This window comes from Lathamus discolor, chromosome 4, assembly GCF_037157495.1.
Source record: "Lathamus discolor isolate bLatDis1 chromosome 4, bLatDis1.hap1, whole genome shotgun sequence".
NCBI lineage: Eukaryota > Metazoa > Chordata > Aves > Psittaciformes > Psittacidae > Lathamus > Lathamus discolor.
This window is the reverse complement of record NC_088887.1, coordinates 111,504,966-111,530,984: the sequence shown is the minus strand read 5'-3', so window position 1 is coordinate 111,530,984 and position 26,019 is coordinate 111,504,966. Positions and strand designations below refer to the sequence as shown.

Genomic DNA, 26,019 nt, shown 5'->3' with positions numbered 1-26,019 from the left:
GTGTGGCTGCTCTACCTAAACGTAAAATGGCTTTAGTTCTCTTAGCTTAATCCCCCATCAAAGGCAATTAAGCCAAAGTGAACATAAAGCAGATTAAACTCTTGTGTGGACATAAACATGAGTTAGCTTATCTTCCCTTCCCTGAATGTCCTTCTACACCATGCACTTCAGGATGTTTTCAGGAAGTGATGGAGTCTTCAAGCTGTGTTAAAGCTATCTGGAATTCAGTATTTCAGAATAACCACTGCACTCCATTGAAAAGAATAATACCGAGTCTCCTAACAAATAACTGTCCTTTGAAAACATCAACAGCATGTGGAAAAAATAATGGGCTGATGATGAATATGCACACACATGGGCTCTGAGACCCAATTATTTTTGACTGTTTAATGGCAAGCTAGCATATCAAAGCTGTATTGATGTTTTCCCATAATATAATCATAGACTATAATCACAGAGAGTTTGAGGTTGGAAGGAAGCTCTGGGGCCATCTAGTCCACTACCCCTGCTATGGCAGGGCCACCTACAGCTAGTTGCCCAAGACCATGTCCAGATGGTGAAGTTCCAGTTGTCAGGCCTTTACAACTTGCCTTCCTGGAATGTGCTTCTGAAGCCAATGACCCTGGGTAGATCCCACACACACACCTCAGGTCCTGGTACACCCCATAGGGGTTGACATCTTGGATAACATAGCAGGATCTGTGCCTTCATAGCTGTAAAAATGAGGAAGCAAACCTGTCTAAATAAGTTATAGCCCATGAAATCTGCTCTTGGGGTGTGTTATGTAATTGTGGTAGCAGTATGTGGGCTTTGGTAGCAGCTGCAATGCTAACAAACTTTAAAATAGAGCATTTCTCATGTACACAGCCTCTTCGAGGCTTTGTAGGATCACAGAATAGTTTAGTCTAGGAGGGATGTCACCAGGTCTGTGGTCCAACCTCCTGCTCACAGCAGGTCAGTTCTGAGGTCAGACTGGGATGCTTGGAACTTAGAGTCATAGAATAGTTAGGGTTGGAAAGGACCTTAAGATCATCAAGTTCCAACCCCCTTGCCATGGACAGGGACACCTCACACTAAACCATGCCACCCAAGGCTCTGTCCAACCTGGCCTTGAACAGCTGCCAGGGACGGAGCATTCACAACTTCCCTGGGTAACCCATTCCAGTGCCTCACCATGCTTACAGTAAAGAACTTCTTCCTTTTATCCAATCTAAACTTCCCCTGTTTAAGTTTTAACCCATTATCCCTTGTCCTATCACTACAGTCCCTAATGAAGAGTCCCTCCCCAGCATCCTTGTAAGCCCCCTTCAGATACTGGAAGGCTGCTATGAGGTCTCCACGCAGCCTTCTCTTCTCCAGGCTGAACAGCCCCAACTTTCTAACCCTATCTTCATACGGGAGGTGCTCCAGTCCCCTGATCATCCTCATGGCCCTCCCCTGGACTTCTTCCTACAGTTCCATGTCCTTTTTATGTTGAGGACACCAGAACTGCACACAATACTCCAGGTGAGGTCTCACAAGAGCAGAGAGGGGCAGGATCACCTCTTTCAACCTGCTGGTCACGCTCCTTTTGATGCAGCCCAGGATACGGTTGGCTTTCTGGGCTGCGAGCGCACACTGAAGCCGGCTCATGTTCATTTTCTCATCAACCAGCACCCCCAAGTCCTTCTCTGCAGGGCTGCTCTGAATCTCTTCTCTGCCCAACCTGTAGCTGTGCCTGGGATTGCTCAGACCCAAGTGTAGGACCTTGCAGTTGGCATGGTTAAACTTCATAAGGTTGGCATCAGCCCACCTCACAAGCGTGTCAAGGTCCCTCTGGATGACATCCCTTCCCTCCAGCGTATCAACCGGACCACACAGCTTGGTGTCATCGGCAAACTTGCTGAGGGCGCACTCAATCCCACTGTCCGTGTCAGCGACGAAGATGTTAAACAAGACCGGTCCCAGCACCGATCCCTGTGGGACACCACTCGTTACCGGTCTCCAGCCGGACATCGAGCCATTGACCACAGCTCTTTGTGTGTGGCCATCCAGCCAGTTCTTTATCCACCGAGTGGTCCATCCATCAAATTGATATCTCTCCAATTTAGAGACAAGGATGTGGTGTAGAACAGTGTCAAACGCTTTGCACAAGTCCCAGTAGATGACATTAACTGCTCTACTCCTGTCCATCAGTTCTGTAGCCCCATCATAGAAGGCCACCAAATTGGTCAGGCAGGATTTCCCCTTAGTGCAGCCATGCTGGCTGTCACCAAGCACCTTGTTGTTTTTCATGTGCCTTAGCATGCCTTCCAGGAGAATGTGCTCCAAGATTTTGCCAGGCACAGAGGTGAGACTGACTGGTCTGTAATTCCCCGGCTCTTCCATTTTCCCCTTCTTGAAAATGAGGGTTATATTTCCCTTTTTCCAGTCATTGGGAACTTCACCTGACTGCCATGATTTTTCAAATACGATGGCCAGTGGCTTAGCAACTTGGTCTGACAGCTCTTTCAGGACCTGGGGATGGATTTCATCAGGTCCCATGGACTTGTGTACATTCAGATTCTTAAAATGGTCTTGGAGCAGATCCTCTCCTACAGTGGGCCTAGGGTCTTCATTCCCACAGTCCCTGTGTCTGCCCTTCAAAACTTCTTTCAGTCGGGGTTAAACTCTGAGGAAGGAGACTGCCCAGCCTCTCTGTGCAGCCTGTGCCACTGCCTGACTGTCCTCATGTGGAAAAAGCTTCTCCTTATATTTAGGCTGAGCCTCTTATGTTTCAGCTTATGCCTGTGTTTCCTTATCTTCCTGCCCTGCACTACTGTGAAGACCCTGGGTTTGTCTCCTCCATGATCTTCCCACAGGCACTAGGGGCTGCTGATAGGTTCCCCTGAAGTTATCTCTGCTGCAGCTGAACAAGCTCAGCTCTCCCAGCCTCTCCTCCCAGGGTCTGTGATCCAGTCCTACTATCTCAGGAGCTTCTGAAATCTATCCAGTTTGTCAGAGCCTGTCCTGTATTGCTGAGGCTCAAAACTGGATGTAGTATCTAAATAAGGGCTTTCTTGGCTTATTGTCAGTTCTGCACTATGAGAAATTGTGCAGCATCAGTGCTGTATAACAGCCAATCTTGGGGAGAACTGGCAGTCCTCAGGACAGGCTCTTAAACATCTTCTCTCCTAAAGGTGTGGGGAGCTTTGGTTTCCTTAATCATCACTCTTCACTCTTATGCACCTGAGTGTTGATTCCTGTTCATCAGGATAACCACTCAGCTTGGAGCAGCTGCATGCAAAGGCAAAGCTAGGCCAGGATGTAGTGGCTGCTTGGATCCTCAGCAGCCATAACAGGGTGAGCTGTGCTTCCTTCTCATGTAGTCCTGTTTCTCCAAAGCGTATGGCCTTTTATTTAAGGGGACAGAGAGTTTCCAGAAATACCCTTTTGAGAACTCTGGTGTTGACTTCTTCTGTGCTTCCAGTTCTGGCACTTTGTGCATGCCAAGAGTAAAAACCATTTTTAACACTTACCAGGATAACTGCAGTGTGAAAGCTCCTTTTGCTTTAAAAATGTCCTTAGGCAATGGGAATTTGGTCTGAGAAAGTACCTTCTGCTTGGGTGGTGACCTTGTTGAAATAAACTCTGCTTAAGACTCTAATTATCAAGGCTTCTTCTTTTGCCAGGATGTTTGTCCAGGTATGCCTGTACTTCTACTGCAAGTGCTTGTGGCGCTGCCTGAAATTTGTGGTCAGGAAACTAACTGGCCAATGTGAATTGCAAAGGATTTGCTACAATACCAAACCTGGAGCTGCCAGAACTATGAAAATAGGTAACTGCAAAATACTTCTGCATGCCTTTGTACATTTCTGCCTCTGCTAAAAATAGTATGACTTTGTTCTTATAAATAAATAATTGTTCAATGAATCAAATATAAACCTAGCTTGTCTGACATGATGCTTTCAAATATTGTTCTCCTACAGAGGCGTCACTGAAAGGTTCAAAAAGTAAGGTGAGTGAAAGATCTCCTCATTGACCTTTCTCTGTTGTGTCCTGTGCATTTGGTTTGTTCAGTCTGCTGTTTGCTCACCCCAAAAAACACTTTAAGGCTTGATATGATTTTCATTAAAACCATCTTCTACTGAAGAGAGTCTTGTGTCCACAACAGCAGGTGATCTTGTTCCTGTTGAACTCAGGGAGAGTGTCCTGTGCTCCAGGGACAGGCGCACTGTGGCACTGATGAATCAAGGGGGCAGCAAGCTGTGGTGGAGATGATGTGATATATTTGGGGGCTTCTAGCTTGATTCCTCATCCTGTCTTAGAATTTTTGTAATCTGCAGTCAGTCACTTACACACTTTACACCTCAGGGGTTTTGTGTGGAAAGCGGGGATAAAAGAGGCTGAGGGCAGGAGCTCCTAGATAACTGAGACAACTGTCTTTGCTTTCAGTTTAAATATGTTAATAGAGAAGAGCCTCTTTTGCTTCATCCTTTCGGTGTAGCACTGGGTATGCTGTCCTAAATTCTCACAAAGCATTTGTGTATACGTTAAACAGCATCATTCAGCTAGCTGTTAATTTCTCATTGGCATGAGAATCAGTGATGCTGAAAAGCTTACCTCAGCAGTAGCAAAACCAGTGTCGCATAGCTCATAGTTCAGCGTAATGCTTCCAGATATGCTTGTAGCACAAACAGAAAGGCAGAATCTTATTTAAAAGCTTCCATTTAGGCAATTGTGTAGCTTTGAATCAAAGCACCAGAAGGTTCAACCTTTTAATTTTTTAATGTTGGTTTTTGAACACTGAACTTCCAGGGACATCTCTACAAAGCGCAGTGACGTGCAAGAAAAAGGAAGAATGTTTTGCTGTCCTACTGCAGTGTGTTGGGAGAGCTGTCAAAGGAAGGCTAGCAGTTTGAGTGTAGTCAGGGAGATGATCTTTGCTTCTTGACCAGAGGCCTCGGTGCAGCTAACCTTCTCTGGCAGCCACCACAGAAATGCGATTGACTACAAGGGCATGGGAAGTAACTTGAGCTCTTATAGGGCTAATGCCTGAAACTAGTTAGTAAGGTTGAACAGAGTGGAAAGGTGTGTGTATTCATGTTGAGTCTTCTGGGCTCTTAATCTAGAAGCTTTTGGGTATCAAATTCACCATTGTTAACTCCTATTGGATAATAGCTTCCATAAGAATTAACGTGTTTAATATCTTTTTAGCGGCTGCAAACTTCAGTAAGTGTTCACCCTGATGCCATTGAAAAAACGATAGATGACATCATGGAGCTGAAAAGGATTAATCCAGATATAAATCCACAGTAAGTTTCTGGTTTCCTTACAAAACAAATGGGAATTACTTCAGTGCCTAGGTCCATGGAGAACTAGTTCTCTGTAGTTGTTGTGGCACACAAATTGAAGATGAATTTCATCTCTCAGCATGAAACTCCATCTTAAGCTTTGTTGTCAAAAAGCTGATGGAAAAAATGAATGATCTTTTATGGCGACTGTAACAGGCAAGTCCTGAGTCTCTATGTGCTTCCTGAATCATGCTGTCTTAGTATATTGTTGATACATTGATTTATGGGGACCACTTCCACAGGGATAAAATACCACCAAGGCAGGTAGTCCTGGCAGTGACAGTGATGCTTCTTGGCAAGGCTGTACGTGGCCTTTTGAGAAGGGAAGAAATCATTCTGTTGTAACTGGTATAAACAGTACACTCTTTTAAATTTTAAAAGTGCCTTTAATTATCCACGCTCAAGTTTTAATGATACAACGTAGCTGATATGAGATTGAAGAGATTGACAACAAACCGTTAAATTTACAAGTGTATATTGCAAGAGTAACCACTTCAGTGATGCATTATTTCTCAGCCCTTAGCATATGGCACAAGATGGTCTAGGTCAGGAATTTGTGGTAGAGTATTACATTATTCAGGTGATAAGTCTGAGGTTCACTCTTCTTTCTAAGCTTGAAATTGATATACATAATCCAAAATGAGTACCCATAAATTGACTGCTGCTTTTCTTTAAGTGCTCAGCAGCATCTGCAGTAGGGAATGGGGGGCCTGGGGTGTGCAAGGTGGTGCCGCATACACAGAAACACACCTTGCCACGAAATTTTTCTTTATATTAAATTAATCGTAGTTCTGCTAAACTTGAAGCATCTGCACTGCAGTTTTGCTTGTGAGCCATTCATTTTACACTAAAGTTCTCTGGAGAAATTTCAGCAAAAGCAGGTCAGTATTTCTTCATTCACAATTAAGGAAAATTCATCAACTTGCCCACTCTTGAACATAAGAAAACCTGCATCCAAACCATCTTGTTCAGGAACTCTGGCCTTCTCTTGCATAGCAGCGACTTGAAATCTCATGTGGTAAAGACAGGGACATGTGCCATGCTGTGTGTGCTTCTGCAAATCTACATGCAGTGAATTTTTTTTTGTTAATGTATCATATTTGCAGGGCTGAACTAGCATTCTAGGGGGGTTTGCACTGAGCTGTTCTTGAAGGCTGTGGGCTGCTGTGTCCTGAAGAGGAGACCCACAGTAATTTCCCTTTATCAATGTCTCGCAGATAAGTGTGTATATTTAGTGGTGGAATGAAGTAGGTTGAATAACCAGGTGACACATACAGTCTACAGTAACTGTGCAGGCAGTCCTTGAAATACTCCCAGTTTTTGGACTCTCCTCTCTCTGGTGGAGCACCTGGAGCTGAGCTCAAGCCTAGGCAGGCTGCTCCTGTGCTCTGAGAACTGAAACTGCCAGCACAAGGGTGGCAAGGAGGAGGTGTGGGGCATCAGCAGCTCACCTGCCTCCTCTGTTTGGCAAGGAGAACATTCCTTAATGAAAAGGAGAGTGGGGAAACTAATTCCACCCACTTCCCCCTGCCATGAATAACACTGCATAGAGCATTTGACTGGCTTTAGATAAACTGCAAATGTGGCTTACTTTGTATATGTTGTGCAACTTGGAACTTAAAAATACGATTTTTTTCTTTTAAGGTAAAATTGCTCTGCCACCACCTGTCATGCTCTGTTCTAAACTACTCCAAGTTTATAGAGTAGTTAAAAACATTACAGCTGTGGTTTAGTGATGCACTACAACATTGCACATGCAGTCTTGTCAGGCTTTTCAGCTTTCTTTAAAATGCAGCCTTTTTGTACACCTGTAGGGTATAAAAAGTGAAGCATATTTAGAAAAAAATCCCCAATTTTATCATCTAAGGAAGGCACTAAGCATTTCACAACCTTGTTTAATATAATATTGATCTCTGAAATTCTCCCATTGTAATTAAAGTCTTGGGCTATCAATTAATAGATGTAATATTACTCATACACGTTAATGAATTAAACAGGTAGGTACCTACTAGTGCTGCTCATATGATTGAGCTGAATTATGTTGCTTCTTTACCCCTCTGCTGAGGTTGGGAGTATCTCTTCAAGCATGCCTGCTGCAGATTGTGGGGTACAGAAATCTGATTGCAGAGGTTGAAAAGCTTCGCAGAGAGCCGTATGACTCAGAGAATCCGCAACATGAGGAAATGCTTCTGAAGGTAGGTGCTTGAGAGGTACTTAAAGGGCATCCCTTTTTATGTGTGTCAGCTCCAAACAGCCTCTCTGTGAAACATCAAGGGGCATTGTTGCCTTCTCCATCGTGTACCTGTTTTAAGGTTATATAGCATATTAATCTGGCCTGGGTGTAAGTGTAACCCCTGCCAAGCAAGCAGCTTGATGAATGCCTGTCCTTTGGCTGGACTATATCTATGCGCTGGATACCCAGCTCTTACTGCAGATAACAGCTCTGCGCTATGAACCCTGTAAAAGTAGGCTGATGTCCTACCTCAGTACCCTTTTCTTCAATGTGTGAAGGGTATTTTTCTCTCTTAACTGGAATAACTTTATTTTTCTTCAATTTCTTGCATTTTTGAAGGTACTGTGTATCACAATGGCAGCCCTCTAGCTTTCATTGCATAGGGTGGAAGGGCGAGAGATTATGACTTATGCACTTATATTTACCAAGTCTGTTTTCAAATGAAAACAAAATGAAACCATTCTTTAGCTAATGCATGCAGAGTGATGACAACCATGCAGCTGGGTTTTACTTCATGTTTTCAGGAAAGCCTTGCACTGGAACAGATGATGAAAGTATTTTTTCAGGAAGACAGTCTTGAAGCCATAAGCAGAGGGAGAGCCAGAGAGCTCTTGTATTAGAAAGGAATTGAGAAAGAAATAAAGGAGGTAGAAAATAGTCTAGTAGCAAGTCCCATTATTTCTTCTGATCCTGTTTCTCACCATAGCTAGTTCAAGAGAAATGGCAAGAAACATAAAATAGTGATCTGCAGGAAAATGCCTTTTTACAGAATTTTCAGAGGGCTTATAAAACATATCACCTATTTGGTGGTGTTATGATGAAGCTGTTTTCCACACTCTGGTTTGCAGCATAATGCTTCACACAAATTACAGTGGGAGCTTCTAGAAATGTTACCTTATTACCTGGGCTTCCAGTCACTTCCAGAAATCCCAGTAGGTGTCTTGTATATAAACACTTACAGATGTAAGTAACTATTTCTGTCAAATGCCTCAAATGGTCAGAGAGTTCCTGTAGGTGTCTGGAAAGCTGTCTTTAAAGTTGGCTCCTTGCTGGGAGGTGGGAGTCTCGCCAACTAGGAGTGAAAATCCAGAGCTGCCCCTGAAGGAGTGCTCTAGCTACCAGGTAGGATGGGGCAGATGGAATTCTCCTGTTCAAGTCCTGCCTTTTTACAGCCAAACATACAAAGTTCTGGGGGTAGAGTGGGCTTTTAACTAAAAGCACACACAGATTTACCTAGTGAAGAAGCCTGTGTGCTGGGCGTGAGAGATCCAGGTGCCAGCCTGCAGTGCTGGTCCCTGAAAATACCAGGTAGCTGTCTGCAGGTTTTATGAGGGCCTTTGACTCCAGGAAAGCATCCCTAAATAAACTGGTCATCTGCACTGCCCAGAGAGCAAGAATTTGGGTCTGAGGGCAGGATCACAGGTGAGAAGCACAAGGGAGCTGGCTGTGGTCTCCTCCCTCGCCACCCTTGTCCTGTGGAGGGCAAGGTTCTGGTTCTTGGATGCTCCTGAGATTCGTGTCAGTGATGATGTGTAGTCACAGAAGTGCTTTAAGAACATAACTGCATGAGAGTAAAAGCAAAATGGAAACTGAGTATTTATCTGAGGGGAGATTAAGCAGTGCAGTTTATGCTGTAAAATTCATAATTTCAAAGAAAGTATCGGTCTTGCTATCAGCCTTTAGCATAACCTGTGTGTTAGCACTCTTTTACAGCAGGAGTTTTGCTTTTGCAAATTCTTATGTCAAATGGAAATATATCCAAGGGTGTAATTCCATTTCCAACCCATGCTGGGGAAGAATAGGCCAGCTGCTTTTCATTCCTTCTAGGTGTTCTGCTAAGTGATCTCTGCAATGGGTAATTGAAGTTCCTAATGTCTATCACTTATTCATGTTTACCAGGAGGGCACTTGAATGAGAAAAAGATTAAGTTAATGTGATTGAACTAATGAATAATACTGTATTTATTGTCAATAGATGAGCGAGAAAGATAGCAAATTTGTTTTAAACAATGATGCTTTATGCAGTCATTACAAAGTGAAATTATTGACCTTCCTAAGGTGCTTCATTTTAAGTGCAGTTAGAATTGCTAAAATTAACACAGTTTCTGGGGTTTTCTTATTTGGGAAACGTGCATATAGTTCCTTCCCTTGGGAAGGCCTTGTCTTGTAGTTCTTGAGGCCCTACTTACCTACTCGTAGTTTATGGAGAACACCTGATTTCTTAATACACTTTGGAAAGGGAGAGTTTGTGATATGGCACATGAGATGTGCAGAAAGTTATGTATTTATCAAATGTGTGAATTTAGGCTGCTTGTAGGTGCCTAGAAACATGATATTTAGGCACTAAAGTTCCTGGACCAGTGCAGCTAAGTGGATTTATTCCAGATGAGGATCTGGCCTGTTAAATCACTTTGTCTTTTTTCCTCTTTATGCAAGATCAATGAATGATTCACCCCTTAGTTAAGTATGGAGGTGGCACATGCTATTCTTGTATGGATTTTTGGTTTATGGTCTCTGATTTGCTTTTCAGCACTGTGGTAGCCAAGTCAGCACTCTTGATTTATAACCCTTCCAGAGACTTGCAAAAGATGCTGGAGAAAAAATTACCGCAGGGCCTCAGGGACTTGAGGGCTGATTGCCTGCGGCTCTGACCATGATTTACAACCAAATTGCAGCCCATTCCTGTCTTTGTGCTTGTGGAGGCAGACACTAGTTTGATGCATAAGGTGTGAACAAAACAGGCTCTTCTGAGAGACATTACAAGAGCTGCCAATAAGGTCGGAAGGGCCTTGTAGGGCTGAAATGTCTGCAGTACTTAATAGTGGTTTGGGATTTCTCCCCACTTTCCTCACCTCCCGGAATTTAGTTTGAGTTGATGCCTGCATTGCTGGGATAGTAATGTTACATCAGAACATAGCTTGGTTTAAAAAGAAGAAGAAGCCTTACTAATGTGTGGAAGTTTCATTACATTTTACCTGTAATTTTCCTAGTTGTGGAAATGCTTGAAGCCCAATTCACCATTGAAAGCTCGGATTTCGAAGCAGTGGTGTGAAATTGGTTTCCAAGGTGATGATCCTAAAACAGACTTTAGAGGGATGGGTCTCCTGGGCTTATATAACTTGGTGTAAGTATGTTCCTCTGTCAATGTGTGTCTGAAGTCATGAAAAGCAGCATTACTTGCAGGTTTTTAGCAAGTCTGTGGAAATAACATATAAAAGTGTTAGGGACTTGATATAAAAAAAAAAACTAAAAGAATTTATTTGCTAGCCCAGTTTTTGAAGGGTTTCTCTTCTTGAAGGGGTCTCCTTTGTTTTGGTATTCCTAATTCAACTCAGTAACACCACTTGCTAAACCCTTTTTTAGTCTTAGTTTCTCTGTGACACAGTAATTTAGCGCTCTATTCCCCCAAGAAAGAAACTGTAAAGTATATTTTCACCAAATATCTAGATCTCATTAAGCAAAATGCCCTGCAAGTGAATAGGTGGGAGGATTATGTTACTGCTCAGCTTTCTTGTTTGGGAATTTCATGCTGAATTCTTGGCCAAAGCACTTGAAATGTGGTCTTGATGGCAGACTTCTGTAGTTAGACTGCTGCTTCTGTTTCTGTCTATATACAAAATCAAGCAGTGAGTTTACATCACTTTTCCCTTCTGCCTCATGCATACCAGGTGTTGGTACCATGTGCGGTTGGTAATTTGGGAATCAATCAATGACTGTTACTTCCTCCAGCCCTTTTATCTATTGCAGGTTGTTACATAACTTGGAAACATTTAGGAAAATAACCTCCCCTTTTACAGATTGAAGGACATAAATCATCCACTGTCTGTACGTCACTGTTTAGCGAAGCTCAGTGGAGGAGCTGGACTCTTGACTCTGGCTTTGACCTTCCAACTGAGATGAATCAGTACCATGTATTTCAGTTCTTAGTCTCCTGTGATGACTCTTATCTTGCTTAATGAATCTGCCACATCCAGAAACCTGAACTGCTTTCTCTTGAGCTCAACAGCCAGCATGCTGTAGTAATAAGAACCGATTTTGGTTTTTTTGTAGGATGGATAGAAAGGGGACTCTAGTAATGCACATTCACTAAGCACTCATGGGGTTGCACTTTCATTTTGGGGTCTAAGTAGTAGCTTAATGAATTTAACACATTAAATGCTATTCATACTGCACAAAACATGTAGTGTCCTACCATGGACATATCAGGATAAGTCAAGATGCTTTTTTGATTGTATTTCTCTAACAATTCACCCTAAACATATATATCTGCAGGTATTTTGCTGAATGGGACACTGAGATAGCTCAGCAAGTTCTCTCTGATTCTCTTCATCCTAAATACAGGTAATGTCTGAAATCAGTAAAAAAAATAACTTGAAAGAGCACTGTCCTGGCTGGAGTTTGGGGCAGGAGGGGGGAGGTGGTTTTTGTTGGGCATACGCTTGGGTCTTGCCACATGCTATCTGTTTTCAAGTACTGGATTGATCATGATCATGATCCATCCATGATAACTGATCAAGTCCAAGAGGCAAACTTGTATACTGAATCTTTAGAAATAGTTAAACTTAGTGTTAAATGTTTTCATTTATACTTCTAATTTAAAGTGATTTTGTATTTTTATTTACCTTTCTTTTAATTCTTTTATCTTTTCATAATGAAGGGAAGTCACTAAGAAGGAACTAAGGTATTTTTTTTTTCTTTTCTCTTATTTTTATGAGACCCTACATGGAAATAAAGATCAAAACATACAGCAAATTTGGCATGTTATAAACTGAAAGTCTTTGTTGCAACATGGAGAGATCCATATTCCTTTCTCTAAAGTTAACTCAAACATAGCTGATGGTGCAACATCTGAGCTTATATATAGAATATGCTTATATATAAAGAATGAAATCAACCTCACTTGATGTAGCTAAAGCATTGTGGTTTAGACTTATTTAGTACCAGGCTTAAGGAGCAAATATGGGGGACTTTTATGCGTAGGAAAAAAGTCTAAGCAGTGCCACTGTGGTGTCACAACAGCTGTGACTGACTTGGTAATCAAAAGTAGTCTAGGCCAAGGATTTTTTAGGACAGCTGAAGAGCCTCTTTATTTATAGTCACATGCTCTGTCTGCCCTGACAAATGGTGGGTCTAATCTGGCCAGCCTCTTGTCCTGACTGTGTTGAGAATGATTTGTGAATAGGAGATTTATTCCCTAATTAATGGGGGTGGAGATGCCTCTTAGCCAGTTGCATGGTAATCATTTGCCTTCAAAGACATTTTTCTTCTGCTAGTAATGTTAGATTTCCCTATAGAAAGTCCACATCTGAATCCTGTGAAGCTTTTAATCTCCTCAGTATTTTGTGGTTGAGTTCTCAATGCTAATTCTGTGACAAAAAGCATTTGGAACACACAAGTGTTCTTCATTTACATGTTTGATTACCAAGGACTTTCTTAGAGTGCTGTGTGAGCATGTGCAATTTCTAGCCCTTGAAAGGGAATTCAGTAGAAGATAGATACTGCTTGTGGTGCTCTTCCTGGTGTGGTTGCTTAGCAGCCATGCTAGTTTCTGATGAGATCATGATCCATGTAATTTCTATGTCTGTTAAATTGTATTGCTTGTCCACATCCTACGTGTGCCACCTTTATTATTCAGTGCTTACTTGGGGTTTTTTTTAACTGATGTTATGCCACAGCCTACAAAGACGGTTAAGATTTTTGAGAAATGAGTGAAGACTGAGGTATTCTTGTATGCTAAGCCATTTAGGAGGTGAAGTTTTGTCTTCACTCATGCCACCTGGTAACACTCAGGTCAGAATGGGTATGAACCTAGGTACTTAATAGCAAGCATTTTAAAATACTGTATTTAAATGAAGGTCAGGGTATTGTTTTTAGTGTAATATATACTAATTGTAGCTCAAGTATAGTCCAAGAACACATTGGTGTCTGTAATTTCGGATCTAAAGCTTTCAAAATCTGATCTGCTTTACCAAGGCAAAACTCCCCCAGGCATGTCTATGGTTGGTTACATGCCTGCTTTTAGCTGGTGATAAATGCAGGCAATGATTTCTGCTAAACTTGCTCCATGAGAGTAAATTAAAACCTGGTTAGTGGGATATCGGCTGACTGGTTGTATCACACAACTCTATAAATGAAAATGTTGTTGAACAGCAGAAATTTAGTCTAAAATCAGTCTGTTTTCTAACCAGTTTTACAGGAGGGACCTTCTGTGTCCGTGAAAAGCCCTGCATGATTGTGCCAAATAATAAGAAATACTAATCTTTATTTTTGACTCTTGAGTGGCTTCTGATTTGGCTGGACTCAAATACTTTGTCAGAGGAGCATTTTTCATGTTCGGTGTTTCAGGTGAATCATGCCTCCAGTGATGAGTGCCATGTATATCTTTGAAAACACGAAAGGCTGAAACAATCTTTGAGTTAAAGAAATGTAATTTTTTCAACTTCTGTATAGCTCGGACTTAATCTAAATCTTTGTGGCCACTATAGAAAACAACTGGCTTTTACTGAGAGCATTGCCATAGATGCATACTTGGTAAAGATTAAACAAGTTTATCATCAATGCTATAAAGCCAGTTACTCATTTCAAGTCTTTTCATACCAGTCCATTCAGTCAGAAGCAGAGTTAAATGTGATTACCTCAATGGAGGTAGAATACCATGTTCAGTCTATGTTATGATATCAAAGAAATTGAAAGAAAATATTTATCACTTAGTGATGCATGCCAATTGCTGGATTTTAATGGTTTTTCTCCCCCCCACCTTAGCCAACTGAGCAAAGCCGAATGGGAGAAGAAAAAGTTTGATAAAGCAATTGGGTAAGTTTAAAAATCCTTTTAAAGTTGCCACAAGGCCAACAGTTAACAATGCTGCTGTATATTTGAGGGGAAAAAGGTGTTTCCTGGTTACATTTTAAAGGAAATTTCGGTGTACATACTGACATGTATTGTCTTAACCACACCGTGACCTTGATCAAAGATTACAGAAAAAGCAGTTTAAAGTAAGAATTAGGAAAAATAACCAAAAAGGAGAAGCTTTATCTGTATGCTATGAACAGTGCAGTGATGAATACCTGTTTAATTCTTCTTAACATGTAATGTGATCAAGCCTCACTTCTTACTGTCAGAGCCAGGTTCTGATCTGCTTTCAGGAAAGCCTAATAGGGAAGAAATATTAGTTAGGTTTCTTTCTTCTTAAGCAGTAGGTTTGGTACAGCTGCATTATTCATGAGTATGGGACTGGTTGTTCCTTCTGAGTGCATCTGAAAATCTGTAATACAACATTTTAATGCCCATATTTAATTTCTCTGTGAAACTTGCCATTAGGCCCCATGTTGCAGTTAACTTCTGGACTTTTATTATTTTTTCCTTCTGAAATGTATCAAAGGTTAAAGAAAAGGAACGTGTTTGGTTTGCTTGACAGAGATAACTGAAAAAATACCCAGGACAGTCTGCAGAAGACAGCTGTGTTTAGAGGAGGGGAGGAGTCATTTAATAACTAAACAAGTTTGCTTTTATCACTAAATGTCAGTGGGGGACATCATAGGTTTTCTTGGGAAATAGTCGCTGCCAGGAACATCAAGTTCTTTATGCAACAGGCCTACAAATCAAGAAATAACTTCCAGTTTCTGAGTTGTGTTTTGCTTAAATGTACTTTCCTTGTTGATATCTTTTAGCAGGACAGGAGTTTGCTTCATGAGTCTGATTTTGTTATTTCTGTTTCCAGCATGCTCTGATTTAGGTTTCTGCCTGTTTTCTGGCCTGTGTTTCTAGTTCTCTCTTAGGAAGACATTGGAGGTGACTCAGCTGGATCCTTTTTACAGGCTCTCCAGCCATGTCTTTGTAGGACTGACTGTTGAAACCCAATTTTCCTAACTGTGGGTAATGAATTCCAGTGGGGCAGATGGGTTAAAATAGCAAATGATGGGTCACTCTGCAGACATAGCCACTGTGTGGAGTGTTTGCCCTGTGTCAGAGGTGAGCACAGGGACGCCTGGGCTTGTTCTTATTCCATAGGAATGAATTGGTGCTGCTCCACTGAATATGCTGGCACAGTGAAGAAACTCCTGTTTTTCCCTGTGACCATATGTTTCACAAGGGAAACACTGCCATTAGAGTGTACAAAGCAGACAGGATAAATATGTGGTGTTTTCCAACCCCCTCACATTGAAAGCTCACAACAGAGAAAATTAATACACCTCAGCAGCACACAAAATCTGCAGTTTCAGACATCAGTGTTTCTTACAGGGTAATGAAATAAGACAAACGTTCAACAAATGTTGCTGCTGCTTTATCTTACAGCTATTCTTTCGCTATCGTGGGCATTAACATAACAGACCTCGCATACAACCTGCTTGTGAGTGGAGCTCTGAAGACCCACTTCTACAACGTTGCTCCAGAAGCACCAACACTAACGCACTTTCAGCAGACGTTCTGTAAGTGGCTGGGGAGGGGTGTGGGAAATACATAAACTGTACTCCTGATAACACTTTTGTACTACCCACGCTATCAAAATCTCCTGACACAGCACAGGGACTTTCATGCTGGTCTTGTTCTCCTGTCTTTAGGACAACTGAATTAAGTTCTGGGTTGTGATTGATGCCACTACCAAACTAAGGGGTAAAAAAAAAAGCCAAAACAATCCCACCAAATAACTCAAAAAAAACCCTACCAAGTAGCTGAACGAGTGATCTTCGTGTCATTTTAGAGTGCTTTTAAATAGCAAGAAACTGAGGGTCCTTTAGAGAGCTTCTGGAGTTCTCTTCGACATAAATACAGTTGTCTTAAAATATTTGTGTCTACTTGAAGTGTCACCCTCCCCCTTCAGTAGAGTTGTTCCAGCCCTTTCCCCATATTAGAGCATCCCTCCTGCAGCACAGACCTGCTGTGCATCCTTGCACAGTGAGAGCAACACTTCTAATATTTTTCAGTGTATAGGTAAGAATCTGATAAGAAGTCAAGATGCGCTGTTTGCCACATTTATGGCAATTGCAAAGGTTCAGTTCTCTTTGTTTGTTTTGGGTTTTTTTAAGTTTGTCTATTTACATTATAGCTTTGCAGCTATAATAATTTCTTATTGCTTAACTGGATAAATGGCAAATATTAGTGTCCTGGGCATGTGTTCCATTAAATAGTATAGGCTTTTCAGAACAAGGATGCTATTTAGTTGCTTGTTTGTGGGGTTTTTTGGAGGGGTTTTACTGAGCTTTTCTTTGAAAGTAACATCTCCCGAAAGTAACATTCCTTTTGCAAATTAATGATGGGCAAAAAATATGACTACACGAATATACGTTGAAATTGAAGTTATAAGTATGTGTGTTGTAATTGTCACATAATAGAAATAAATGGATACAAGCTATTAAACCTTTTTTTACAACAAAAGCCCTCACTTTCTGGAATACAGAAAACTTACTTGCACATTTCGCTGTGTTGGGAAGTAATATTATACATCTTCAGTGGTTCTTCTGCTGTGGAAGCTGGGGTTGAGATTGGATTCAGTTCACTGTAGTCCTAGTGCTGAATATAATGTTTTTCCTGTCAATGGAACTCTTTGAGTCCAAGGATGGCACAGAACTGAGAGGGTAAAGGCCTTAATCAGAGCCTATATATTAAACCTACTATGGAATCAAGTTTCTTCCTGTAACAGGAATGTCTTACCGAAGTGGTTTTGCATATCACCTTATCACTCATCCTTCCAGGATCATAGGCATGAATGTTAAACAACATTTCCAGCAAGGTCATGCACACACAAGGTAAAATTATGCATGAGGGTGAAGTGTTAATACAGAAAGACGTGATGGTAACAGTTATATTACCTATGAGTATGTCCTTTATTTTAGTGAAGGGTAAGCAATGTACCTGTGAGGAAATGTCTGAGGCAGAACTTACATATAAACAGAAGGCTGGTGGAGTAGCATCAGCAGCATCTTTCCCTGCTTTTATACTCATTAGCTTAATATTTTAGTTCATATATCTGTATGTCAAGACACCTGGTGACTCCTTGTGTTTGTTGTGAGAAGTTTTGCCAATGTGTGATACTCATCACATTTGGGGTTTGTCCAAAACAGGTTTAGTCTTGTCCCTGCATACTGTTGTAATGTGTCAGACCTCAGTGACCAGGATTTGCTCTTCATAATTTCGTGTGTGATCTTTACATACTCTCCTTTTTTATTATTTTGTAGGCTACTTGATGCATGAATTCCACAAATTCTGGATTGAAGAGGATCCGCTGGATATAATGGAGTTCAATCGTGTCAGAGAGAAATTTCACAAGCAAATCTTGAAACAGCTCCAGAACCCAGAAATGGCTCTGTGCCCTCATTTTGCTGCATCAGAAAGTTTAATCAATATGTAGTTACTCATTCAATTTCATTTGGAAACACTGTCTCACTCTTGTGTTAGGTCACTGCTTAGACCATCACTAGCATACTGTATGACCATGGCAATTGTATGCATGTTTTTGGTGCAATATTCATCAATTTTTTTTTTTTTGTTGTTGTCACACGTACTAGATCCCCTTCTGCTTCTCTCGTTGGGGATTTCTCATTTTAAATGGGTGCTCATATTGCCACATTATGCAGTGTTCCGTTCTAAATTGATGTCTGGATATCAGAGGTTTTCTATTTTTTTAGACTTTCCTCATAATTCAGCATTGACAATTGAATTGTATTTCTCTAGCTGTGTTTTTGTATATGTGGAATAAGTAGCTGGATCTTGTATTGTGAAAGCTTTTTAACTTCTTGGTATGTTTTAAGGTAACTACTGGCATTTCAAGCAAAATATTTGTTTGGACCTCATCTAGAAGATAGTGTGTGTAACTTAATTGATGCAGGCAAACACATTAAAGTCCAATTTTCTCCGTGCAGCCATTATATGCTTAATGCAGAATTAATGAGGCTTATGAGACACAAGTTTCAGTGAGAAGAGTTTATGCAGAATTGCAATCAGACTCCACAGCTGCATGAATACCAAATGGTCTGGTAATGCTAATGCATCCACAGTGAACTGCAAACGCACTCACAACCACTAGATACTGGCAAGGGCCAAAAATTCTATCATCTGGCTGTTGTCACCAACACCACCATGGTGAAGCATGGTCTAAATTCCTGCACATTCCTTTGAGCATACGGGGGTTACTATTTTGTGTTGCATGTTGGAAGGCAACATGAATTGGTCACCTTATGCTTGGTGAGTTTGGGGGAGCAGAAGTCTGGTTTGGTTTTGGTGTGGATTTTTTTGGTTTGTTTTTTTGGGTTGTTTTTTTTTTTGGACTACCGAGAATGTTGCTTTGGTTGTCAATTCAGTTCCTAAGAACTGGGAGAAGTAATTGGTTAGAAGGTTTAGAGCAAAACCACTTGATTTTTCCAGACTACTTATGAAAAGAATTAAAAATGGCAAACTGCCTTTTTTTCTAAAAAATGAGTAAAAGTGTCTGACATGAAGATTGTGTAGTATATTGAACAGCATCTACCATGGCATTTCATACCCATGGTATTTTTTACCTTCTAAGCAATCAATTTTAGTATTATATGTTTGTGTAAATCACTTGCATATGGAGATTGGGTAGTGTCCAACTACTTGTGAATTATATTAATAAATTATATGTCATTCTAAACTGAAGCATTGTGGGTTTTGTTTTTGAGATATGCACTAATACAGGTGGAAAGCTGGCTTACTTTAACGGATGAAGTAAAAGGGGTTATAACAGCTTTGTGGTATTTCCCTGGTCCGAAGAGTGATCTGAACTTCCTCAGATCAGGTTCTTTATACCATTTCTAGTTGTGGCTTGGGCCGTCACTTTATAAATGAAAAGTAAATCAGTGGGGGGTAGTTAAAGTTCTTGGGAAGCTCCTTGCATTCAAGCTCTCTCATTTGTTTGCTAAAATGTACAATGGGCATTAGGGCTTCTCTGCAGGGCTGGAAACTTGCACTAGTTGTGGAGGTAATGAGCAAAACCCTCGGGGTGTTGTGATAATTAGTCTTTTCTGACTAATTTGGAAATACAGAACTGGAAGGTTTAACTATTGCATATTTTGCATGAAATACAAGAAATAAAACCTGCATGTTGAACTTGACTACCATTGATTTTGGAAACTGGTTATTGATAAACAGGAGGATCAAGGATGACTTTGCATCACTCTTGAAACATCTGAAATCAGTTTTTAGCAACAGTTTTTCATTGTTTCAAATCTTAGACTCTCTTTGCCTGCCCCACTCTGACTTCAATACCTTCTGCAATTTGTTAGGCTATGCTGGTTTATTTTTAACTCTCTTCACTGGAGCTCATGGAGTTGGCAGGGAGGGAGGCATGAAGGTCCCTGCCACCTCCTTACTGCTGTGATTCTCTCAATTGTTACACCTTGTCTCAAGGTGTCAACTTGAAATAAAACCAGAACATGTCATCTGTCTCAGTGTCAGATTGTGTCACGGTCGTGTCGCTGCTTTGGGTGATTGTTTTTCCTGTCTTGCAGGGAGATGATTTTGATGAAGCTAAGTGCAAAATTCCTTCTCCTGTGGAGCCTTTGCATGCCGGTGCCTACAGATCTTATCCTCCTGCCCCCTCATGCTTCAGCTGTGTGGCCTGTGACACCCTTGCTCTCAAAACCGCTGTCAAACCTGGGGCAGAGTGTCCCTGGTGCCTGCCAAACTGGCTGTGCTCTACTGAGGGAGAATGTCTGCCTGGCACTGCCTACCCTCCTCCTCAGGAGGGTACCACCACAGTGCAAACCTGAACTTCCATTAAAAAAAGATAACCTCCAAGCTGACCTGTGAGGAACTGGATGCTGGTTTCCTTAGGGAGGAGAAAATGAAAGAAACAGAAAGAAGAAAAAAGTGAAAAATGTGTTTCAAGAAAGTAGAATCAAGATTTATACTCACTGCAGGGTGCAGGTATTGGTTTATCTAAGAGTAGAGGAGACTTAGGTTGGATCTTCTGAAAAGCTTTCCACAGCCTGGTGGTTGCTGCACTTCACCTGATATCTCCTCTCCTGGAGGCTCCTACGAAGCCACCCAGGTGCTTGCTGCTGGGAAAGCATCATCCCCAGCCCTGCATGGCAGCCAGTGCTGCCTGCGAGCCTGTGGAGCTCTTCAGCCCCTTCCTTTTTTAACAGGTACTTTTCTTAAGCAAATAATTTATGTTGGCGGTGGCATTCAACCCAGGTGTTTTGAAAAGGCCCAGCCGAGTTGTTAGTCTAAGATGCTCTTTGGTTTATAAAATACAAGATAGCGTGCTGATGCAATACAGAGTATGTCTTGCTTTGGGCAGGCAGATAAAAATATAGTTGATCAAAACATGATATAGGCAGGTTGCATGTGATTTAAACTGTGGAAATGTTTACCTTTGTCTGCTTAAAGCCAGAAAAAGGGACCACATACTGTTGTGGTTCTTTAGCTCTATATGCAAAATTATACAAGGGTGGCCTGTATTTCTCTACATTGCAGATGCTCTGTGTCGCTTCCCATAGCACAGCACTATTTATGCCAGCTAATGTGAATTTAAATTGTTGCTAGGGCTCCTTCAACAGCATAGGTGGGTACTGATTTGTCTTCAGTAACCTCACTGCTGCACCAGCATCTGTGAAGCTGGGGTGGTGAGCACCGGCAGGATCTGTGCCCAGGGTTTTGATTACAGCCAGGAGGAGAGCGAGTGCTGCTCCAGCTTTCTGTCACTTCTTGGCTTGTAGCTTTCTTTTCCTTTGGGGAAGGGAGAATTATTTTTTCCGAGGTTCTTACTGGCTCTTTAGGAAGGTATTTTTTGAAATGCTGGTGGCATTTCTAGGTACTATTTTTAGAGGCAATCAAAGTCCGTCTTATTTATGTAGCTTGTCTTGGAAAATTGTAACTCCTGCTGTTTCTTGCAGCAGCACTTAAGCTGGACTGGAAATTTTCCTGTCGTGTAGAAAGTAAAGAGGATTAATCCATTGTCCTTGCTAATGGAAGACCAATCTTTAACAGCAGCTGCATCTGTACTGTGTGTCCTGTGGGGCACAGCTGGGTGCCAGTGGCTTAGCAGTGCTGGCTGGAGCACTTTGCTGCAAGCAGAGGATTTTCAGCATGTGCCTAGTTGAAGTAAGTGTTGTTAGTTGGAGCAGGATGTATGTGAACACAGCGCTGATGCTCAGGTTAATGTACCCAGATCTGCTGCTACTCACCTAGAGAATCACTGGTTTCACCATGCACATATTGGTTTCCTTTTGCAGTTGGAATCATTTCCTTTATCCTGCCCTTCATAGGCTGTGGTTGGCTTTTAACATTTCATTTGATGACTTGTCCATTTTTGTCATAATGTACCCTGAGGTTTTTGACCCGTTCACAAGGGCAGCCAGCAATGCAGGGTTGCCCACTAGTGGGGTCTTGTAGATTGGAGTCATTCCTGCACGAGCTCTAGAGGAAACCTCAATCCACAGCTATGCCACATGGATGTATCTGACTGAAGTACGAATCAGTTACAGCCTGAAATAGTAAACCCGGGCTGTTCTATATATGCTAAATTCAGGCACTCCACAGGTTCTGTTGGGAAGTAGGGGAATTCTGTATGTACTTTCCTCTGTCCCCAGTTGGCTCTTGACAAGCTTGACACCTTCATGGTTTAGTGTGAGGTGTCCCTGCCCATGGCAGGGGGGTTGGAACTAGATGACCTTGAGGTCCTTTCCAACCCTAACTATTCTATGATTCTATGGTTCTCTGACCATTTTGGCACCATAGGAAGACTCCTTTGTGAATGGCTCTCATAACCTCTGATGTTTGGAGAACTGTTCTACTTTGAATCTTGTTAACCACCCATCTTTACCTCTCATTCCTCATTTTGAATTGGTCCAGTGTGAGCTGGAATTTTGTACTGATGAATCCTCCAGGCTGCACACAGAAAAGCAGTATGGCTCTCTTCTGTACCCTCGCATCTGCAGCATGGTGCAGCTAAAAATCACATGAATTATTAAAATAGATATTTTGGAGAAAACAATCCTGAAACAGATCAGAGAATGAATTATTCATTGTTTTCCTTAGTTTGCGGCAGTGCAGGTTTTCTGTAAGGCTTGCCAATGATTAGGCAGGAGCCTTCCTACACGATCACATAGCAATATAGCAGGACTGGCTTTGTGCTTTCCTCTCTGAGCAGCACACATAAAAATCAGGTCATTACTTATGCTAGTAAAGGAAACTGTTCTCTATATAAAACTATAATTAGAAAAAGAGATTTATTTCTAAAACCTCCAAGCAAGTATTGGGTACAGCAGCTTAGATCAAAATGAACTATGGTGAAGGGCTTTGTTACTTGTGTTGCTGCGTTCCATGACCTGGGCTCCACTGTGACTGTAGAAACATGTATTTGAAGGCAGTGTATTCCCCAAAGGGCTTACAGTCTGAAACGAGGGAGGGGAGCAAGACTTGGCTCTGGATCTTCTCACGTGTTGCTTTAAGCTGTTGTGACTAAGCCATCATCTCCTCCTCACTCCTCCATCTGCCTCTTCACTTTCTCCCAGTTTTCCAATTGCATTGGTTGGTTGATTTGAATTTAAGCCAACAGACATACGCTCTGCCTCGTTCTCATGTCTCTGCACTCACTGCACCTTCAGCTTCTCTCCCGTTCACCCTTTGTCACATGCATTTGGCAGAGCCATTTTGCAGAGGATGTGGGTGTCCCCTCTCCGTAGCACTGTGGCACAAAAAAGAGCCAAGAACGGTGGGAGCAGGGATCTGAGCAGGCACCAGCTGACCTGATGAGCCCTCTCCTCTCATCCTGCCCTGGCCCAGCCTGTGGGGGGCCATGGTGGCACCAGGTTTAGAAGGGTTGCTCTAAGCTTGGCCATCTCAAGGCTGCTGCCTCCAGCTGCCTTGCACCTTTCACGAGGGCAGTGGAAAGGGACATGAGCATGTGGCTGCATGGGGAATAAAAAGCTTCTCTAGCTCTTCTCAGCTGCTAATTTAGTGCATAGAGTTCTTCTGCCCTTAAAGCACCCTCAAACTCCTACCAGGCTTTCTCCAGAGAGAATCGGCTGCTTCTGTCTTGCAGAATAGAATTTATTTTACTTTTTGTTCATGCCTGAGACAGCCCCCAGTTAGTCTAAGTCTGCTGTGAAGCTGTGCAAATGTACACTGGCTCCAAATCTGTCCAGAAGAGATGAATACAGCAACAGCAAACAGGGGACCCTGAGCCCCAGCAAGGAGTTATAACCACAGCATGGTGCTCTCCTTCATTTGCTGGATAAAAAGACAGGTCTGAGAGAGATGTGAACATCAGCTATCTACTGAGTGGGTCAGAAAGTCTTCCGTGATGAATGGTATGAGTGCCCTTGTATTAAAAGCTAGACTAAGCATTCATAGCCTCGGAGACCATTTGAAAAGCCAGACAGTGACTTTCTTATCATATAGAAATATCAGTGCTTTTGGAGCACTAAACTCATTTCTAACTCCAACAGAGATCCAAAAGCTATAGAGAGATTGTGAAGTGCATTTGGGAACCTGCAGCACTTCAAGTCATTTTGGAGCTGTCTGAACTGCAACTCATAGAGAGAGATGCTGGCACTTCAACATTTTATTCTATATTCTTACTTTGCACCTGTAAGTGCAAATTAAACATCACTGTCTAGCAACAGTATTTTTTGTGATCCTCCTGAATTTATTATGGGTGCCTACAATCACTGCCTATGAATCTCATACATAATGTTAATTAACTTCTATGCCACGGTTCTATTCCATTATTTTTCAGGCACAGTGACGACAGCTCCTAGACATCTGAATGATGGGACTCTCTTCCTCCCAGAGAGAGAATTGCCTTTGGTCTCCTTACCTAATCCTTTCACCTGCATTCTTACCTGCTGCAACCAAAGTCTCAGTCAATCTTTAAAACTTTTCTTCTTGCAAGACACCCATAATCTAGTCTTCAGCATTGATGTCTGACTATGCAATGAATTTGAGGTCATAAGACAGAAAACACAAAAGACAATTCCAAAGCCGTGAGCACAGATATCTTTAAGAGCACCCTCACATTAACTGCCTTCTGGTTGACGATCTGAATTATAACCATGGAACATTTGGGGGTAAAAGCAAGTGTTTTCTCATCTTGCGCAAAACAAACCCCAGAGGGTTTGGACGACTGCTTTCCCCCGCTGCCAGGCCGGAGGTGCCGGTGCAGCACCCTGGACAGCGCCAGTCGGGTAGGGCCTTTCCGGAGCCCGGCGCTCCTCGTCCCCCGGGAAAAGCACCCCGGTGCGCCAGCTCCTGCTCGTTCCTGCAGCTGCCCCTGGGCTGACTGCTGGGGCAGTAGTACTGGGGATGCTTCTTAACTATCTCCAAGAAAACTGTTGATCAAATTAGGTTAATTATACTTGAGTTTCTGGTGGAATTCAGAGCTTGGCAATCACTTTGAGGCTGTGGCCCTTCAGGGGTCTGGAACTCCATTTGGGAGATTTTAACTCAGTTTGCCTGTCAGAGTTCAGGAAGCATCTGGACAATGCTCTTAGTCATATGTTTTAATTTTAGGCAGTCTTGCGATGAACAGGGAGTTAGACTCAATGATCTTTATGGGTCCCCTTCCAACTTGGGTCCCTTTCCAACTTGAGATATTCTGTGCTTGGATAGGAGTCAGCTGTTGTGAATGCCTTGGAGAAAGACTGTCAAGGATCCTGCACTCCAGGTCTGAGAGATTCCAAAGAGGCTGCAGCAGCTTGGAGGATATAAAATTCCTGTAGCACCCAATCTTCCCTGAGGCAAGCATTTTCTGCACTGGAAGCACTGCTTTAAATGACCTAAACATTTTCAAAATTCCTTCAAGAAAAGTGCAGATTGACCTATTCACATACTCACTGTTAGTTCCTGTAAGCAAATTGCAGCAACTTTCTATTAGCACTTTTCTCCATTCTAAGATATCTTCATTGAGCCAGGCTGGGGAGGCTGAGGCCTCTCAAAAACAGAATAGCCTTTGGTATTTGTTTTCATGGAAGCTCCCTAGGAGATAGTATCCCTCTCCAAGCTGTTATAAACTATTCCTGATGGATGTTTGAACCCATTCTTAAAAACCGCTGACATCATCTCTTAGTATTGATAGCCCTTCACCTCTCAGCAGTGCGCATAGTGCTCAACTCTACCTGCTAGTCGTTAGACTAAGAGAAATGCTCTGAATCTCCTTTGCTAACATTCAAGCATATTACTTTGTGTGCAAGGAAAATAGTTCATTGCTTTCTTCTTTGTTGCCATGTTATATATATTTGAAGGCTGTTGACAGTCATCTTTTCTTTTACTTGGCCCATTCCCATTCCCAGGGAGGTGTCTGATGTCTGCTGCTGGAGCTGTCACTGGTCACCCCTGGCCTGACCTGGGGTGGTGGAACAGGCCCTGCCTGCCACTATGGGGAGCAGCCGGCCCCTGCAGTGCCCTGATGGTAGGTAAAACAAGGAGTAATAACTCCTCAGAATATCTTCTGAGTTAGCAGTCCTTGGTTAAGCTTCCTATGGAGCCAGGAAGCTATCTTCGTATTTAACAGATC

General features: G+C 42.1%; 1 protein-coding gene and 1 long non-coding RNA gene across 7 annotated transcripts in view; one reads left to right on the top strand and one right to left on the bottom strand.

Moving 5' to 3' along the window:
- The window catches only part of ELMOD1 (ELMO domain containing 1), a 43,116-nt gene extending 23,959 nt beyond the window's left edge, over positions 1-19,157 (top strand). For 4 of the 6 annotated variants that reach the window (XM_065678654.1, XM_065678655.1, XM_065678653.1 and 1 more), the window contains 10 exons: positions 3,651-3,796; positions 3,948-3,976; positions 5,176-5,273; positions 7,378-7,507; positions 10,535-10,668; positions 11,817-11,885; positions 12,202-12,225; positions 14,307-14,357; positions 15,840-15,973; positions 17,720-19,157. In XM_065678654.1, the coding sequence (XP_065534726.1) occupies positions 3,651-3,796; positions 3,948-3,976; positions 5,176-5,273; positions 7,378-7,507; positions 10,535-10,668; positions 11,817-11,885; positions 12,202-12,225; positions 14,307-14,357; positions 15,840-15,973; positions 17,720-17,892 (988 nt within the window). In that variant the 3' untranslated portion in view covers positions 17,893-19,157. Of the gene's footprint in view, positions 1-3,239; positions 3,322-3,650; positions 3,797-3,947; positions 3,977-5,175; positions 5,274-7,377; positions 7,508-10,534; positions 10,669-11,816; positions 11,886-12,201; positions 12,226-14,306; positions 14,358-15,839; positions 15,974-17,719 lie in introns of those variants that run through there. The other 2 variants (XM_065678657.1, XM_065678658.1) reach the window with 2 other exon arrangements.
- LOC136013987 (uncharacterized) lies at positions 5,678-17,846 on the bottom strand. The gene is made up of 4 exons (XR_010612469.1): positions 16,951-17,846; positions 14,612-14,695; positions 10,520-10,740; positions 5,678-7,120 (listed from the first exon to the last, which is right to left on the bottom strand). It is a non-coding gene; the product is annotated as an uncharacterized LOC136013987 (long non-coding RNA).
- Positions 19,158-26,019: the final 6,862 nt, after the last annotated feature.